Below are 18,086 nucleotides of genomic sequence, written 5' to 3' on the forward strand. Positions count from 1 at the left end.
TGTTGCTATTACTTGTTTTTGTACTTTTACTTTACAGTAGTTTTTTAAATTATGGAAGCAATATATACCCATAATTTTTTTAAAAAACAAATGGTTATGATAGGTGTCCTGCCCTTTCTCCCCCAAAGTTCCATTGCCAAGAATTGCCACTGTTAACAGTTTCTTATATCTCTCTAGAAGTTAATAATAGTGCTCAGAGTATCTGTTAAAAATTACAATTTCTTTCCTCTAATTTCTTTTAAAATAACATGTTAGGTTTTATTTTTTAACAGGCAAGTGCAAAGAAAAAAAATAGCCCATTAGTTTCCACTTTGCCTCACTGCCATTTTTTGAAAATTAAAGTAATACATGTTACATATTATTCTGCAACTTGCCTTTTTTTTAATATAGAGATTTTTTTTGTATCAGTGTGTATTCATCTACTCCCTCTCCCTTTTTTTGTATTCTGTCATGTAAAAGTGCTATATATTTATTTATTTAAAGTTTTCTTCTCTTTAAAAATGTTTCAGTGAATAAATGTCCTTGTAGATATATCTTGATGAATGTTTGTAGATGTATCTATAGATTAGGTTCCCAATGATGGAATCACTAAGTCAACTAGATGTACATTTTTTTATTTTAATAGAGAATGTCAGATTGTCCTGCAGACAGATTGTGTTAGTTTATTTTTCTGCCACCTAGTTATAAAAGTACCTTTTTGTCTATTCCTACCAGAAGTTGGTATCAACAAACATTTTATTTTTCATCATTCTAAAAGATTAAAAATGAACTCATATTTTGATTTGTATAAAGAATCTTTTTTTTTCGCTTTCCAAGCTTATTAATGAAAATTACATATAATGACTTTTAATGACTTAAATAAATTGGTATTCTTTGAATCGATGAGACATGAAGCTCTACGAGAAATTATAACGCACATTTGGCAAGATTTTAAATTTGTTAGAGTTTAATTGACCACCTTTGAGTTAAAGAGAGTTTTGGTCTGTGTTGGTTACACGATCAGATTCAGAGCATCTGGTGAAGACGGTGTGAGTGACTGCCGGGAGGACACCAGGTGTTTCCCTGTGACCCTGAGTCTTCCCGAAGAGAGCGTGCTGAATTCGCTGAGCGAGCCTTCTGTGCTCAGGAACTGACTCCCCCATAAGATTATTTCCAACACCATAGTAGTCTGCTGGGCAGGAAGGAGATTTTAGGCAGCAAGAACATGTTACCTTTGGCCTCTGCATTCAAGTTTGTCTTACTCCAGATCATGTGGTAAATTCAGTACAGTGTATAGCCTCCGAAACTGCACTGTGAGTGTCTGTTCTTAGGAAACCTCCAGAGGAGGAGAAAGACTAATTCTATACAAGCAGGGCAGAAAGGCAAACTGCCAGCTGCTTAGGGACTCTTCTCTGACTTTTCTTTGTGACTCCCAGAACACATGCTGATTCCTTTAGTAACTGATTCCTTAATTCAAAGCTGTAATCACACCTAAAATTCTTCATAATCATATGAAAATGGCATCCATAATTCTCCAAATTACATCATAAACTCAGGAAGGTCCAATGTTCCTTTACTCTAAATGCTTTCTATTACTTACACTCCCTTCTTTTTCTCTATTCCATACACACTTCCTGTCTCTAAATCTACTCACACACATTCCCTAGGTTGCCCCAAGTCTCTCTTGCAAAAATTTCCAAAAATCAGAATGTGCTAATTAAAAGAGTTTGTGAAGCAAAAATTTTTAGTGAAGATTTTAAAGCAGGTAATTTGATCGCTCTGGCATGATTGTTAAGACTTTCTATCTTTTGACGTCACTGATGGCAAAAAAGAATTTTACAGATGCCCCTAACCCTGTGACTACAGTGTTTCATAGTGATGATCCTTTTCAGAGTTTCCCTCATAAGCATTCTCTCAGAGCCCTGGAGGGATGGTGGAGGCGCCGTCTTCAGAAGCACTGATTCTACTTGGAGAAAGCTCAGGAAATACTGAATGAACAATGTGTTACAACCACTCATAAATATCTTCTACTTGATAATATTCCTTTGCTTTATCTTGGACACATTGTAGGTATTGAATAAATGTTGACTGAGCTAAAGAATTTAAGAAACAAAAGATTTTTAAAATATAGAAACTAAATATGCACTCCTTAGGAGAGGTGATCTAAATGTGATGCCCAAACATTCCTCAGTTACTTTGGCCAGGGACAGAATTAAGTGTAAAAATCATGTGAAGTGGAAAAACTTTTTAAATGTTTTATATAATAAGCCAAATGGATTTTTATAAAACAATATAAATTTAGTAATCCATGTATATTATGTTGACAGCTAATCTGAACTTTTGGACATTCTCAGGAGGTAAAACTTAATGTAAATTATGTAACTCAATGAAGCTTTGCCCACCAGATAACCTGCTTTAACAAATAAATAAGCATGGTTGCTAGGTAAATCCTACTTGTAAATGTTTTAAAAACACTGAAAAATACAAAAATCTTTACATAATCCTTCAAAATCATTTCATCATTTAATTTAGGACTTTGATATCTGGCTTGGAACCCACCACCACTTTTTTGAAGACTTCTAGCTTCCTAGACTGAAGTTCCCAGTCCTCCTTTGATGTTTCAACAGCACATTACTTCTGCATCTCTTTTAGCACTTATTTTACTGGACTTTGTATTATAGCTGTTCGTATTTGAAAGGTCTCTTTGGACAGAGATTGTGTCTTACTTGTTTTTGCATGTCCTTTCATTCCTAGCACAGTGGGCCTTGCTGATGCTCAATAAATGAGGAACTGAAATGTATTATACTTGGGACAAGAACAGAAATTAATACCTGTTTTCATTAGTGTATTGAATGATTATGGTGTCTAACCCTCTGTTAATTATATGGTAACGGAACATAGAAGGATTATAGAGAACAGCTCCTACCCCTTAAGAAAGTATCCTAGTTTGGGGAGTGGGGCTACTCTGGATAACATGGATAGTGCTTACTGTTAATCAATATAAAACCAACTCTAATTCGTAATCAGAATTTTAGAGGCAAAATCACTGTTGAGCAGAGTGGTGATTTGTATGAATAATGTTTTTCATCCTTTTATTTTTCCCCCTGATTTCTTAGTAATAGAGAAAAGTTGAAACTGTACAGCATTTACTCTGCTCATCACTATTTAAATGATAAATAATTTTCCTTCCAAGAGAATTTTTAAACATGTTGCTAAGTTCTATATTTATAAGAAATCTGTGTTTTTAAAAAATAATCTTAGTCTTCACCCACCGAGAAAAAATAGGGCTTGTATTAGTTTTCTATTGCTGCCGTAGTAAATTATCACAACTTAGTGCCCTAAAACAAATAAATTTATTATATTACAGTTCTTTGTGTCAGATAAGGTCTCCCTGGACTAAAATCAAGCTGTTGGTAGGACCAGACCATGTTTCTATCTTAAGGCTCTAGGGGAGAATCTGTTTCCTGCTGATTTTCAGTCATAGGATGAGGTTTCTATTTTCCTGCTGGCTCTTGGCAAGCATCTCATGGCTGCCCACATCCTTTGACTCATGGCTTCTTTCTTTTGTCCTCAAAGCTAACAACCATAGGTCAAATTTTACTCATTTCACGTCTTTGACCCACTTTATGCTTTCCTCTTTCACTTTTAAGAACTCATCTGACTTGATTGGGTCCATCTGATAATCCAGGATACTCTCACATCTCAAGGTCCTTAACCTTAATCACATCAGTCCCTGTGCCACAGATTTGGGCGATGAGACCATGGACACCTTTGGAGCCCATTATTCTACCTACCACAGGGCCTGATTTGTTTTATCTTTAATCATTATTCTCCCTTACTGATCCAATGCATTGAATCTGTATCTAGTTACAGGAAAATTTGTGTGAGGGACATATAAACTCGTGTACCATTTCTACCCACTATGATTTTTACTTGAACACAGAAAAGATTACATGTAATAAATCTTTTGTCTCACTGTAGAGGAGGTAGGATTTGAGCTTGGATGAGTGAGGTTTGAGAGGCGTGACAGGTGGGGAGAAGGGCCTTCCGGCTGAGAGGAAGAAGACTGGTGAAGGCATAGAGAATGTGTGTCAAGGTCAAGATCTGGCCTGATCTTGACCATCTCTGCTTACATTTCTCCATTATCCATCTTTGCTCTTATCATTCCTATCCTCTCTCAACCTGTCAAGATCCTCTGCAACCTTCAAAGCCTCCTCTTTCATGATGCTGCTCTTAATCAGGTGAACAATGTGTTTCTCTGTGCCCATAATACTTTGCTTATAGCTCTGACAGCATTTCAATTTGTTGCATGAGTCATTTGTTCTATTGTTTATCTCCCCAGCAGATTGTAAATTCTTTCAGACAGGGACTATGTTTCCCTCCATTATTCTCTTTATCATTTAGACAGAAATAATGGACTTTACCAAGGAAGTAAAGATTCATCCAGAAAAAGTTGACAATGAACTAAAATGTGTGAGTTATTGACACCAGAAAGCACAGCTTCAAGGGCCAATATTTGATTTACTCAGTAAATGTTTGTAGAAGACTATGAGGAGTGTGGCTCATCTGAAAACAAAGGGCAGGCACCAAAAAAAGAAGCAGTTTATGTTTCAGAGTATGGATTATAGAAGCTGCTGGAAACCAGGCAGAGACATCATGACGTGATATAATAAAATAAGAAGAAACAATCATGTATTTTTGTGAAATGATGCAAGCAGTGCTATAGGGAAACTGGTTTTGCAGTGTAGACAGGATGCACTGGCTGGACAGAGGGGACAGAAGAGCTTGAGAGCTCAGTTTGAGAGGTTGCTAGAGTAATAGGTATGTAATGACAACGTACCAACTAGGATAGTGACAGTGACAGTGACAATGAGAGGAGACTGCTGGTTGAGAATCATCTTGAAATAAGACTTGGACATTAAGGATAAAGGAAAGGGACGGTTATGTCTCACCTACAACATCGGAAGAATTTAAAATCTGCTGATGGAAATAGCTGAAGAAGCCAGTGAGTGTTAAGAGGCAATGAGCAATTTAGGACAAGATAAATTAGAGATGACACCTTGGCAAACCATGGAAATGTCCCATTCATGTCTGGAAATGTACAACCAGAGCACAGCTCTGTGAGAGCTAAGAGCTGTAGATGTGAGGGCCATCTACACAGGGACAAGTAAAGCCACAAGAATGAGTTCATTAAAGGAATGACTGTTGAATTGGAGCCACGCCTAGTGTAAATTCTGTGTCCACAAAGAGGAGTAATTGCCAGGGCTGATGTTAAAGGAAATCCTTTCACCTGATCAGATTCTCCTGCATTATTTCTTCTTTAGAATTGGGCTGCAGATAAAAGGCCACACCTCAGTTTTATCTGCTTATTCTCTAGTGATAGCATGTGAAGAATCTAGTTGTTTTCTTTTTTGGTGGTTAGTGTTTCACATATTTGTTCCCTCTGTAAACATCTGGGAAAGAAAGAAGGATTTTTCTTCATGTCCATATGATTTAATGTCTGATGCTTGGATTTTTGAAAATGGCTTTTTTGGGTACTGTGCCCAAAGAGGCCTGGATCCTAAGTGGAACAAACTTTCCTCCTCTGGAAATTGGCTACAGGATGTTAGATACCAGAGAGAAGGCAATAAATATCTTAACAATACAGATAAGGAACAATTGAAGCCTCAGGAAGCACCACTTAAAACTGGTAGAGGGAAGGAACCAAATGAAACTTAATGAAAGGGATGAAAGTTGATCTGGGCTTTGAAAAATAAGTAGAATTTGAAGATACAGTGCCTCAATTTCAACAAACACCTATTTCTTGACAAGCTTTGTTGTAGATGTGAATACATCATTTCTTACACAAGTAGGTAGTAGCATAAAAGAGATGGTTCGTTCATCCTATGGAGTGAGGACTTGATGGTCAGGAAATACCAGAGCAGGAATCATGTGTGAGCTCAGCCTAGAAAAAAGATCTTTGCTGGATGAATCAAGGAGAAAGACATTCCAGACTATAAAAACAACATAAGCAAAGGGAAGGGGTCATGAATCACCCAGTCCAGTTGAGAAATTTTAAGTAGTTCAGTGTGGTTGGAGAGGTAGAGAGAGATGCACTGGAAAAGCAGAGAAAGGCCAGATTCTGGAAGTCCTGTTGCGCCTCCCCAAGGCCAGTGTGGCAGGAAGGGATATGGTTAATGCATCTCAGGTAAGTTCATTTGGGTAGCTCTGTGGGGATGGTGGTTTAAGTTGGGAAGTTGGAAGACTGGCAACAAAGATACCAATTAGCAGACCATAACTCCTTTTACTGTGAGAGAAGGAAGAAAGACCTGGTATAGCCCATGGAAAGGGGGAAGAGACACTCAATATATGAGGAGGTGAAATCACAGAAGTTGATCTCCGACTGGTTAGAAAGAAGGAATCTGGAGGGTAACTTCCAGGTCTCTGACTTTGCTGACTCAGTGCGAGTGTCTTCTCCCCAGGAGAGAACATGAGAGGGGTTGAGTGCTACCTTCTGGATCTGTCGTTAACCCCTGGGACATCTAAGTTGGAACTGACCTTCTCGAAGTTAGATATTTGGGTCTGAGACCCAGCAAAGGGGTTGCGGTTGGAAATAAGGCAAATAAGCAAAAATTACAAGATACCAAAGGAAGGACACTTGTGATATTTATAGAAAGCCCCAGTGTGGTGTAGATGGAGCATAGTAAAGAGAAGGCAATGGAGATAAAAGTAAAATACCAGGTCATGCAGAGCTTTCAATTTCAGAGATTGGGATTCATTCATTGGAATATTTTTTTCATGTACTTATTTTCCAAAGAAAACAAGACCTCCCTCTCCCCCCGAAAATTTCACCCCACTTAATGTTTAATGGCAAATGTACAGCTGTATCTGGGGGGCTCCTTCATAAGTGCCGAGCACAGCTGACCCAGCTCCGGGACCTCCTTGCAGCTGCTCCGCTGAGTCAGGCCAGTGCTCGTGTCGACCCCACATGATCGGACGTCAGTGCAATGAAGTGGAACCTGGTTACTATTTCACCACCTTGGATCACTATATCTATGAAGCAGAAGAAGCCAACTTTGGGCCTGTAAGTAGAGGAGTGCTTGACAGGTTGATAGAGCAGTGTTTAGGGGGCAGTCAATGGCATATACACATTTTGTAAACAGACCATGTAGGAAGTATTCTGTCAGTAAGCCCAAAGTAAGCATCAGTAGTATGCCTTTCTGAGAACAATCATATTTGAAGCTAAGTAAATCTATAACTCTGAAAGAGACTTTGGAACATTCACTAATAAGGCTTTTGGTGTTTGGGAAAAGAGGGTTTGGTTTTCTTGGGTTTTTCTTCTTCCATTCTTCTCTCTACTTAAGCTCCAACGTTATTGTTGATCTAGTAAATACTTAGAGAAAATATGGTTTAATTTTTCCATTGCCATGTAACAAGCCATCCCCAAATTTGATGGCTTAAAATGTATGTCTGGCACTTCAGCACTGATGGTTGAGGCAGCTGGCAGCTGGCTGGGCATTTTTTTCTGTGAGACTTCACCAAGCAGCTACCCTGAGCTTCCTCACAGGATGGTGGGGCCGGGATTGTGAGACTTCCAGCATGGTGTTTAGCTCTAAGAAGGACAAAACTGCTCAGTCTCAAAGTCTGAGCTCAGACATTTCAGAAAGTCATTTTCTTATGTTTTTTTGGTCATAAGGCCAGACCAGAGTCAAGGGCAAGGTTGCATAGGTCTCACCCCTTAATGGGTAAAGGCTCTCACACACACATACAGGGAATGAAGGCCTCAGTTTTTGGAGACAACTAATCACAGGTATTATATATAACCCTGTGAACAAACTCAAGTGCATACTAGAGTTAAGCAACTCAGATTGGTCAATTCTCAATCTCAGTGACAGAATGAACTCACTGGTAGTTTTCATGACCATATTGAGTTTCTTCTCTTATACTTGGAGCTTGAAACAAATGCTGCTGAGAATGATAGACAGAAATAAATCCACTAGATATTGGACTAACCTTGTAGAAAGTCTGTGAAATACCTCGTCACTCCTAGGGTCACTTACAACAGCATTTGGGATGTTCTCTCTCCTTCCTTTATGCTCATTCCCATGGCTACATCACAGAAAGTCTGCCCTAGGCTTTTGAATCCCATGTCCAATGTCCCAAGATTACTTTGACCACAAAACTAAAAAGAAACCAATTTGCTATTTATATACCAAAAACTTTTTACAGTCTACTGGGAAAACGTGACTACAAAACATAGGTATAATATCTACAGTTCTGGACTTTTGATTGCTTTATTTAATTGAATTGCATGTCCGAGAAAGCCTGACTGTCTCCTTGTCCTCAGGGGGTCAGCATCGTGGAGAGGCTGTATGTGCAGGACCGGATTCCTTCCTGGACTGGAGCGGGCTTTGTCCAAGTGCCCGAAGGGGCTTATTTGGAGTTTTTCATTGACAACATACCATATTCCATGGAGTACGACATCCTAATTCGCTATGAGCCACAGGTAATTAGACACTTAATCTTACTGAGAACCAAGGTGGTGACAAGAATGTCTGAGATCCTCCCATTGCCCTTACAGCCTCCATTGCCCAGAAACAGACATTCCCCAAACTGTAGTAAGAGGCCAAAGTTGGAAAGTATAAGAACAGAGATATGAACAGTGATGGAAGATGAGAGGTTCATACCAGCTGGGCTGGGCCAAGGGCTACCAAAATGTTTCAAAGAATCAGATATAAGTTTTAAACATAAAGAAATTTTGATACAAGAGGAAGTCAGGAATAGCATGAGCAGAGAAGAGGAAAGTGTTTTGAGAGCCGTTCCACATAAATAGTTAAGGGATATGGTTGGACATGCTTTCAGGAAAAATGCCAGGATCAGTAAATGAAGTTGGACTCCATATTGAGAGGAAGCTATTGAAAGGTTTTGAGCAGGGAGATGTCACTCTGAGCTGTATTTTAAGAAGGAGAAAGGGATGTTGGGAGAGGCAGGGCGAGCAGCTGTTTCAGTGTCCAGGTGAGGCAAGTATTAGGGCTAGAACTGGGGCGGGCAAGAACAGAGGAAATGGTAGAGGGAAGGGAAATGCAAATAAGTGTTTTCCATTTAAACTTGGTGAATCTTTATAAAAACAGGCTGTAGTGGACCAGTGTGGATGGCCTTTTTGGTTGATTGTTTCTTTTTCTAGCTACCTGATCACTGGGAAAAGGCTGTCATCACGGTGCAGCGACCTGGGAAGATTCCAACCAGCAGCCGATGTGGTAACACAGTTCCTGATGATGACAACCAGGTGGTGTCCTTATCTCCTGGCTCAAGGTCAGTGTGATAGCTCAATAGAATTAATATGCAAATTAATTTTTCTGGTCTCTTACCTTGTGAGTTGTACAGTTACCATCTTGGAGCCAGAGCCAAACTCTAACTATTGACTTTCTTCCTTCGGAATGAGCTGCATACAGCTTTGATTATTTAGATACGTAAACTTTGACTTTTGTTGTTGTTCTCTTTCATTCTGGGGCAGGTATGTCGTCCTTCCACGCCCCGTGTGCTTTGAGAAGGGTGTGAACTACACGGTCAGGTTAGAGCTGCCCCAGTACACCTCCGATAGCAGTGTGGAGAGTCCCTACACACTTATTGATTCAGTAAGTGCAAGGTCAGTTCTGACCTGTGCAGGGAAGGCTGGGTGGAAAGTGTTCCTTTGCTTCCCCAGAGAATTTTGTGGAGGGCTAACACTGAGAAGCTAGACAGAATAATTTTTTCTTACCTCCAAGGCTTCTTTGCTTATATATTTTAATAAAACTCCACTCTCTCAAAAGGATTTACTCAATCTGATTCTTTCTGAAAATACGAAGTATCTTAAAAATGGCATTTTAGAAACTATCAAACTATGTAGGGCCTCTCTAAGCTTTTTCTGGCAAGAATATTTTAAGAATGGGAAAGTTTATTGCATGAATCTGATTTTTCCTTTTCAAGAGTCAAATAAGCATTTTGGGTTTTTACATGTTTACTTGTTTTAATTGGTGACACAGGACACCACTCACGGTAAGAATACTTTGCTGTTCTTGTTTCTTTATAGCTTGTTCTTATGCCATTCTGTAAATCACTGGACATCTTCACTGTGGGAGGTTCAGGAGACGGGTCAGTCACCAACAGTGCCTGGGAAACCTTTCAGAGATACCGCTGTCTGGAGAATAGCAGAAGTGTTGTAAAAACGCCGATGACTGACGTTTGTAGAAACATAATCTTTAGCATTTCTGCCTTGTTACACCAGACAGGCTTGGGTAGGTATTAACTGTAGCTGCTACTGCTCCTTCTTTCTTGAGAGTCAAGGGGACACTTGGCATCACAAGATATGTTAGAAGGCATCCTTATAGTTCTGTGTTAGGCAGTCAGCACAAAGGAAATAGTGTCTCAACTACAGTTTGTCTTTATTTTTTTAAAGAATACATTTTGACAGAGCACCACTGCAAATGCAGTCAATGCTCAAGAAGCACAGAATAGATGACTAGGGGAACAGTCCATGAGGATGCAGCATTTCCATAGGCACAGTCAGCAGTTGGGGTGGTATCAGAGGAGCATCATGTAACTGAAATTTGTTTTTCTCTTTGAAAGGTCAGACCAGCCCCCAGAGGTCACTAAGCTTTTGTCTAAGGTCCTGTGATATTTGAGCTTTGAAAGCCAGGGGAAAAAATCTTAACGACCTTCCTAGAAAAATTGCTTTTATCTGCTAACTCTGTCTCCTGGTGCTTCCCTCCAGTTCATCATAGGAATAAGATTGTTTTACATGGGAATTCTGAGTAAGCCCAGGTAGTAAAGGAGGAAGGATTGGGGTGAGCCCAAGGGGAGAGATGGGCCAGGTACTCAGTTTCTTTGGGTGGAGCAGCTGCTCTATGTCACAAATTCTGGCCTCTCTTTCCCCTGCAGCTTGTGAGTGTGACCCTCAGGGCTCATTAAGTTCTGTCTGTGACCCCAACGGAGGCCAGTGCCAGTGCCGGCCAAACGTGGTTGGAAGAACCTGCGACAGATGTGCTCCTGGCACCTTTGGCTTTGGACCCAGTGGATGCAAACGTAGGTTAATCAGAATCGTAATGTATTTATCCAGATTGTCTGAGATATACTGGTATGGGTTCCATAGCTTCCGGAGGCAGTGCTTCACTTTGGAAGTTGATCATGCGAGCCCATGAGTACTCTGAGCTGGGTGTGAGGGGTGTGTTTGTGTCTAATGAGTTTCTCAAGGTGGTTCCCTGATTGCCCGTCTCTTCAGCTTGTGAGTGCCATCTGCAAGGATCTGTCAATGCTTTCTGCGACCCCATCACCGGACAGTGCCACTGTTTCCAGGGAGTGTATACTCGGCAGTGTGACCGGTGCTTACCCGGGTACTGGGGCTTTCCAAGTTGCCAACCCTGCCAGTGCAATGGTCATGCCGATGACTGTGACTCAGTGACGGGAGAATGCTTGAGCTGCCAGGACTACACCACGGGTCATAACTGTGAAAGGTAAGTGGCTGGGGCCTCTCGAAAGTAAAGAAAACGAGATCATTTTTGGCTGAGCAAATAGCATCTTAGGGAAATCATGGAATGAATCTCCTCCAGACTCCAGATGCCTCATTCATTTCTGACCACCTCAGTATTATCTAGGAACTCATTCCTTTATCCAATACATATTTAATTTCTACCTTCTGTGTGCCAGGAGTTGTTCTGGGGCTGGGAATGTGGCATAGAACAAACCCGAAAAGAACATGCCTTTGTGGAGGGTCATCCTAGAGGTCACTGTAGATCTGTACAGAAGTTATCTCTGTCTCAGCAGGTTCTGGCCTAGGATGAGAATTGTGAAATGTTAATGTCTAATTTCGTCATAGAGTAGAAACCCAATCCAAATGGGATTAGTCATTTTAAATAGCTTTGTTTTTCTAAACACTTTATGCAGCTACAATTTCCAGGAGACCACAGAAAATGTGCAAAAGTCGATCTATTCTCCTGTCAGCAAATGTGAATTGGATAATTATTATGGATGCAGAGCACTGCAATAGATAATAGTAGGAATACGACATAGAATGTGCTTCTAATAACATTACAGTCCCGCTCAGTAGATAAGAAATAGTCTACATGAGAAAATGGCATGCCGACTTATACTGTTCCTTAAGAAAGCCAGACAAGCTATTAGAACCTGCTTTTTTTTTTTGGCGTACTAGTCTTTACCTTCCATGTCAATAAATTTTCTCTTTTAATATCTACTCACTCTATAGGATTTGTGTTTTAAAAATCTCAGCAAGTGCTTCAGGTAGCGCAAAAGTTGTTTATCAGATGAAAGATTGTTAGTGAAAAATTAAATATGTGATTAATTGATGGCATGAAGATATGCATGGAAGCAAATGTGTGGCTCTTGGCTCTATGCTTGGAGGTATTCAAAAATTGGGAGGTTCCAGTGATTACTCTTTTGAGTAAAAAATTATTCCTTTCAACCACAAAGCTGTATTATAAAAGGATAACAAGGAAACAGTTATACAAGAAATTAGTATATTGCTGCCATCTCTTGTTCTCTGCATTAAGTTTTCCATTACTCTTTCAATGGGGAATGGAAAATAAGTTTGAGAAAAAGAGGAGCTGAGAGTAGCGTGGGAACCACAGTAAACGAAGTTAGTTGTCCACAGCACACTCCAACACCCCGTGGGAATGGCTTGGTTGGTGTTTGTGACTGTTCTTGGATTTTACTTGTAAAGCATTTTGATTTCTTGCAGGAGAATGAGAAGAGGATGTGGGAGGAAGAAAGATGTTTAGCCTTAGTTTGATTCTGCTGTCTAATCTGAGCCAATTTCTCATCATTTTTTTTTCCTCTTTCTAAGATGGTATCAATTTAAAAAAATCGTTCTAGGTTCGGATTGTTCCCAAAGTGGGAAACGGGTGGGAGGCAGGAAATAAACACTGAGATTCTTTCGTGACTTATTTGAGTTTATTTTACCTAGAAAACTTTCTCAGAAACCATTGTATAAAATTGCTTCATCACCACCAGTTCCCCAGCATATAAGTGGGGATCATGTTCTTGTATTCTGTCTGTATATTTTTAAACAGAAGGTTGATTTCCTCTGAACAACTTTCTCCTATTTCTTCACCCCCCCATTTAAATAATATTACCTCTGCCTCTAAAACAAACAAACAAACAAACAAACAAAACCTACCATGAAAAACAATTAGAAGTCCTTAGACCTGAGTTCTAGGCCTAGTTCTGCTTCTAACCTTCTTTATTACCTTGAGTGAGTTAGCTCACCTCTCCAAGTATCCAGCTTTCTGTTGATAGAATAACTAAGTTGGATTAGATGATCTTCAAATTCCTTCAAGCTCTTATGTTATACGAATTAAAAAAGTAACCAAGTATCATTCATGCTAAGAAGCTGCATGACAGTCAAATAATTCCTTGCTAAAAATTAAAAGGCTGGATTCAAATCCTGCCTCATTATTAACAAGTTGTGGAAACCTTGCAGATCACTTAACCTCCCTGGATTCCTTATCTTTGAGGAGAAGAGATGGAACCTGTTGGGTTTGGGAGTTGATAAATTACACCCCTCCTCACTGCCCAAGTTTAAAACCACCTGAGACAGACACGAGAGTCATATAGTTGGAGAACATCCTTATCAGTTCTATTACTGGTAAAGGCTGGATTATAGAACATGCTTGCCAACATGTCATTCTCCCAGGCAGAACCAGGGACAGACAACCACACCCCACTGCCCAAACTCTTTAATGCAAGGCGGGAACCAACTAGAATGCTCAGGGCAGGCAGGCCACTGATAGAACCGTAGGGTACCCTTAGGAAGATGTGCCTCTTCCCCTGGGGAAAAGTGAGGGAGGGTCCAGGTGAGGCCAGGGTTGTCACCCTAATGCAGTGGCCCTGAAAGTATGATCCCCAGACCATCAGCATCAGCATTACCTGGGACCTGCTATCTCAGAAGGGGGAGGAACTCAGCGATCTGCGTTTTAACAAGCCCTTTCAGGGAATTCTGATTGGAGCAAACGTTCGAGAACCACTGTCCCAATGCAAAGTCCTCCATGAAGAATGGGGAATGAGTATTCTCAGAAAACATAGTTTTCTCACCACGCTGGCTCATGGCCGTCTCTCTTCTGTGGCTGATGTAGGTGTTTGGCTGGTTATTATGGTGATCCCATCATTGGGTCAGGAGATCACTGCCGCCCTTGTCCTTGCCCAGATGGTCCTGACAGTGGACGCCAGTTTGCCAGTAGCTGCTATCAAGATCCTGTTACTTTACAGCTTGCATGTGTCTGTAATCCTGGATACATCGGTAGGTAATGTGGAGACTCTTGAAGGAAAAGAGGTGTCTTTATGAGTTAATTGTTAAAGAAATAGATGGAGAGTGAACCAATTTAGTTTAGTTTTTATAATCTTTAACTAAAAGTGAAGGGAATCTAGGACGTTCTGTTCCTGTTTGGCATATGAAGGAGAGTCAATTCTTGAATCTCTGTGATACTGTTACAGTACTGAGCAGAAGAGCAAGCTCGTTTAAATCTATAAACGAATCCCTCTGAACACTTTTCTGTTTTTAAGTAGTAGAAAGATGAATTTACATTTGACTTCTCCCTTCCTTTATCTAACTCCTAGCAGAAGTCTCAAAGTAGTGAAGTGGCCCAACAGTGGACAAAAAGAAGACAAGAATATCACCTAGGGGGCCCCCACATAACTGAATCTATCAGTGCTAGATACATTCTTCATTGCTGTTATACTCACAGTATCTGTCAACACCTAAGGAGTGCTGCAAGTTGTGAAAATGAACCCCTTTAATTTCATCCTTGATGCCACCCTTTCAAATACTAGTTAGTTAGGCTTAGCCATAGCTCTGTAAACATTTGCCTATAGTTTCCAGATTTCTTATACAGGGACTTTGGTCATCAGCAAGAACCCCATTTGTCAAGTTGCTCGTGCAGGAGCAGTGATTTTTCAGTTAATACAATCTTTGGATTAGGATTTAAAACCAAGCTAAGCTTTACCCTGTTAGATCATTGTGTATTTCCTAACCTGTTCCATCCCTGTGTAATGAGAAGCTGATGCCTCATGCTAGAACTCTTAAAGCTGTCCATGCCCCGCTGTGGCCTCAGAGCTGGGCTGTCACAGTGTTTCAGATGACAAAATACTTTCCGCTCACAACTAGAAGCCTGTTTTTCTCCCCTGAAGATGTGGTCACCCCGGGCTCGGGAAGTAGGTGAGGAGCACAGCACAGCCTGGGGTGACTCTGCACAGGAATGTGGATGGAGTCAGTGAGCTAACTGCCATTGGTTTTATTGGACAATAGGTTCCAGATGTGACGACTGTGCTGCAGGCTTCTTTGGCAATCCTTCAGAAGTTGGGGGGATGTGTCAGCTTTGCCATTGTCACCACAATATTGACACGACAGACCCAGAAGCCTGTGACAAGGAGACTGGGAGGTGCCTCAAGTGCCTGTACCATACAGAAGGGGAGCACTGCCAGCTCTGCCGATATGGGTATTACGGGGACGCCCTCCAGCAGGACTGTCGGAGTAAGATGCATGTTCATTTTGCCTACTCATTAGAATGGTTTCCACTTCCTTCTATGTTGGGGGATCTTATTCTGGAATTTATTTCATTTTGGGAATACACTTGTTCAAAGAGGTAAAATTTTACCTTTGGCAAAAGAAAGATGAGACTGATATTTTTTTCTTTGCATCCTCATTTTCTAGCAGAACATAACTCAAGACATAACTCAGTGCTTGAGAGAGACAACCAAAATGAAAACCTTTGTAGCTATCCCCATGATAAATGCCATCTAATAAAACGTGTTGATTTTATGTTCTGCCCAGGAACTGTGCTGATTGGCTAGGATTTACAGATCCTAGATACCCACTCTTCTCCACACCTTTTCCCTGTCGTTGATAGAAAGAGCCTTCCAGTTTAAGGAAAAGAAAGAAGTAACACCTCTAAAGTCTCTCTCTCAGCCAGCATTTCCTCCTGCCATTGCTGCAAGCCCTCAGGCCCCCATCTCGTTGATACAAACCCATGAAGAATGTTGAGGACCAGCAGAGCTGGATTCCTTCAAGCCTTCCTAGTTTAAAGGGCTTCTGCCCATTCTGATATATCCATTATGGCTGGTGCCTGCCAAAAGTTTGAAATCATTAGATATCTCAACTCTCATGGCATGTTTTTTATTATCTCCAGTTAAATTCTCAATTTTAAAATGATAAACCAGCAGCTTATTAAATCTGCATATTTAGAAAATACTGCTAAGCAAAACATGTCATCATGCATGTCCACTCAGGAAATGTCAGAACTGTGTAAAGTAAAACATTATCAGAACTTCTGAAGAACAACAGTCATAGATTTTTTTTTTAACACCTCCATTTCTTCCCCTACTTGTTTGCATTTCCAGACTAAAATCTGGAGAGGGAAAATCTTAGCCATTGGCATATAGCTAACTTTCACATGGCCTGTACATTTTATGAATGTGACTATGTGAGTAAATCTGATTATGGTATTTTTCAGAGTGTGTCTGCAATTACCTGGGCACTGTGCAGGAGCACTGTAACGGCTCTGACTGCCAGTGTGAAAAAACCACTGGCCAGTGCTTGTGTCTTCCTAATGTGGTTGGACAGAACTGTGACCACTGTGCACCTAATACCTGGCAGCTGGCCAGCGGGATTGGGTGTGACCCATGCAACTGCGATGCTGCTCATTCCTTCGGGCCATCTTGTAATGAGGTGAATGAGACTCTATAGCTAGTGTGAGGCTGTCATGGCATAAAGAAAGATGCCTTTATGGGGTTCAGGTGATAGCTAATTAGGTGCCTTTGCCCCACTTAGAGAAAGGCACCCCCTCTTGTGGTCGTGGCCTTGCCCCAGGGCACACAGCTTGGCAAACACAGCACAGACTAGATGTCAACCCTCACTTGTCTCCCTTAGCTGGGACTACATAACCATGCGCAGAGGCCCCATTGGATACACCCAGAGCATTTTAACATAGGGCTCCAGCTGCAGACTCACATGAGAATAGACAGGAGTGTGCTGTTTGTCTTCAATCCCTGGCTGCTGAATCAGACTGTTTTCTTAGCCACACAGCCTGAAAGGAACAAACAGCCATACTCAGCATTGTAAAAACTGCTTCTGTTTCCTGACATGCACTCAAAATGAAGGGCTCCCCATGGCAAGTGAGTCCCAGGTGGCCTAGGCTTATTCGTGATTTGCGAAGAAACATGTTAATAAAGGGTAATATGCTCTGGGCCTCTCCAACCTCTGTTGCAGGAAAGCAGTTAGGAGATACTGGCATGGGGTCCTGAGCAACCTCTTAGGCAAACAGCTCAGTCCCATTTTCCCCAACTGGCAGCTGAAAAAAAAAGTGCAGGCTGGCTTCTGCCCTGCAGCCCACTTGACTGAGGTCTGTTTTCCGGCCACAGTTCACGGGACAGTGCCAGTGCATGCCTGGGTTCGGAGGCCGCACCTGCAGCGAATGTCAGGAGCTCTTCTGGGGAGACCCCAGCATGGAGTGCCGAGGTGAGGCCGTGACAGATCTCGCGTTGGTATGGGATTGGAGTGGAGGGAACAGATGTCTGCAGGAGGTTTTGGAAACCTCTAAAGTACAGTGCAAATTAATTTGTGTATAAAAACCATGTTTAATTACAAAAGAAACTCATGCTCATTGTTTGGGGGGAAAAAATCTAACAATTTAGCCCTATAGAAGTGCGGGTAGTAAAAAGTAGACCTGTTCATTTCTCCACCTCTATTCCCTAGGGTAACCTTTGTTTCTGTGCAAACACACATATGCACCACACACACAAAGTTGATTTTTTAAATGCTTTTAACCAAAATGGGCTCATATTAACTATATATTTCGGTAAATTGATTTTTCCTCCCCGTGAACAGTATTTTGTGGACATCTTCCTTGTCAGCACATACAGAGCGAAATGGTTGTTGTAGTAAGATCATTTTATTCCAGTGTGTCAAGTACTCTGCTGACAGTGAAAACACTCAGCATTTGTACTTTGTGTAATGTCTCCACAAAGGGCATTGTCATAGTGCCTTCGTGCACAACAAGTCAGATAGATGACAGGAACTCCAAGTCTGTTAATGTGAGTAAAACCCAGATTCCCACTAAAGCTTATGATAAACTAGTACTGGGAGG

General features: G+C 41.0%; 1 protein-coding gene across 1 annotated transcript in view; it reads left to right on the forward strand.

Moving 5' to 3' along the window:
* LAMB1 (laminin subunit beta 1) overlaps window positions 1-18,086 on the forward strand; it is a 61,595-nt gene that overhangs the window by 23,874 nt on the left and 19,635 nt on the right. The window contains exons 14-24 of the mRNA XM_016126837.2: window positions 6,907-7,042; window positions 8,306-8,464; window positions 9,143-9,270; window positions 9,473-9,593; window positions 10,028-10,232; window positions 10,876-11,019; window positions 11,216-11,447; window positions 14,082-14,245; window positions 15,251-15,475; window positions 16,455-16,669; window positions 17,362-17,458. Coding sequence (XP_015982323.2) covers window positions 6,907-7,042; window positions 8,306-8,464; window positions 9,143-9,270; window positions 9,473-9,593; window positions 10,028-10,232; window positions 10,876-11,019; window positions 11,216-11,447; window positions 14,082-14,245; window positions 15,251-15,475; window positions 16,455-16,669; window positions 17,362-17,458 — 1,826 coding nt within the window. The remainder of the gene's footprint in view (window positions 1-6,906; window positions 7,043-8,305; window positions 8,465-9,142; window positions 9,271-9,472; window positions 9,594-10,027; window positions 10,233-10,875; window positions 11,020-11,215; window positions 11,448-14,081; window positions 14,246-15,250; window positions 15,476-16,454; window positions 16,670-17,361; window positions 17,459-18,086) is intronic.

The sequence above is a fragment of the Rousettus aegyptiacus genome, unplaced genomic scaffold (genome assembly GCF_014176215.1).
Source record: "Rousettus aegyptiacus isolate mRouAeg1 unplaced genomic scaffold, mRouAeg1.p scaffold_m13_p_13, whole genome shotgun sequence".
Lineage (NCBI taxonomy): Eukaryota > Metazoa > Chordata > Mammalia > Chiroptera > Pteropodidae > Rousettus > Rousettus aegyptiacus.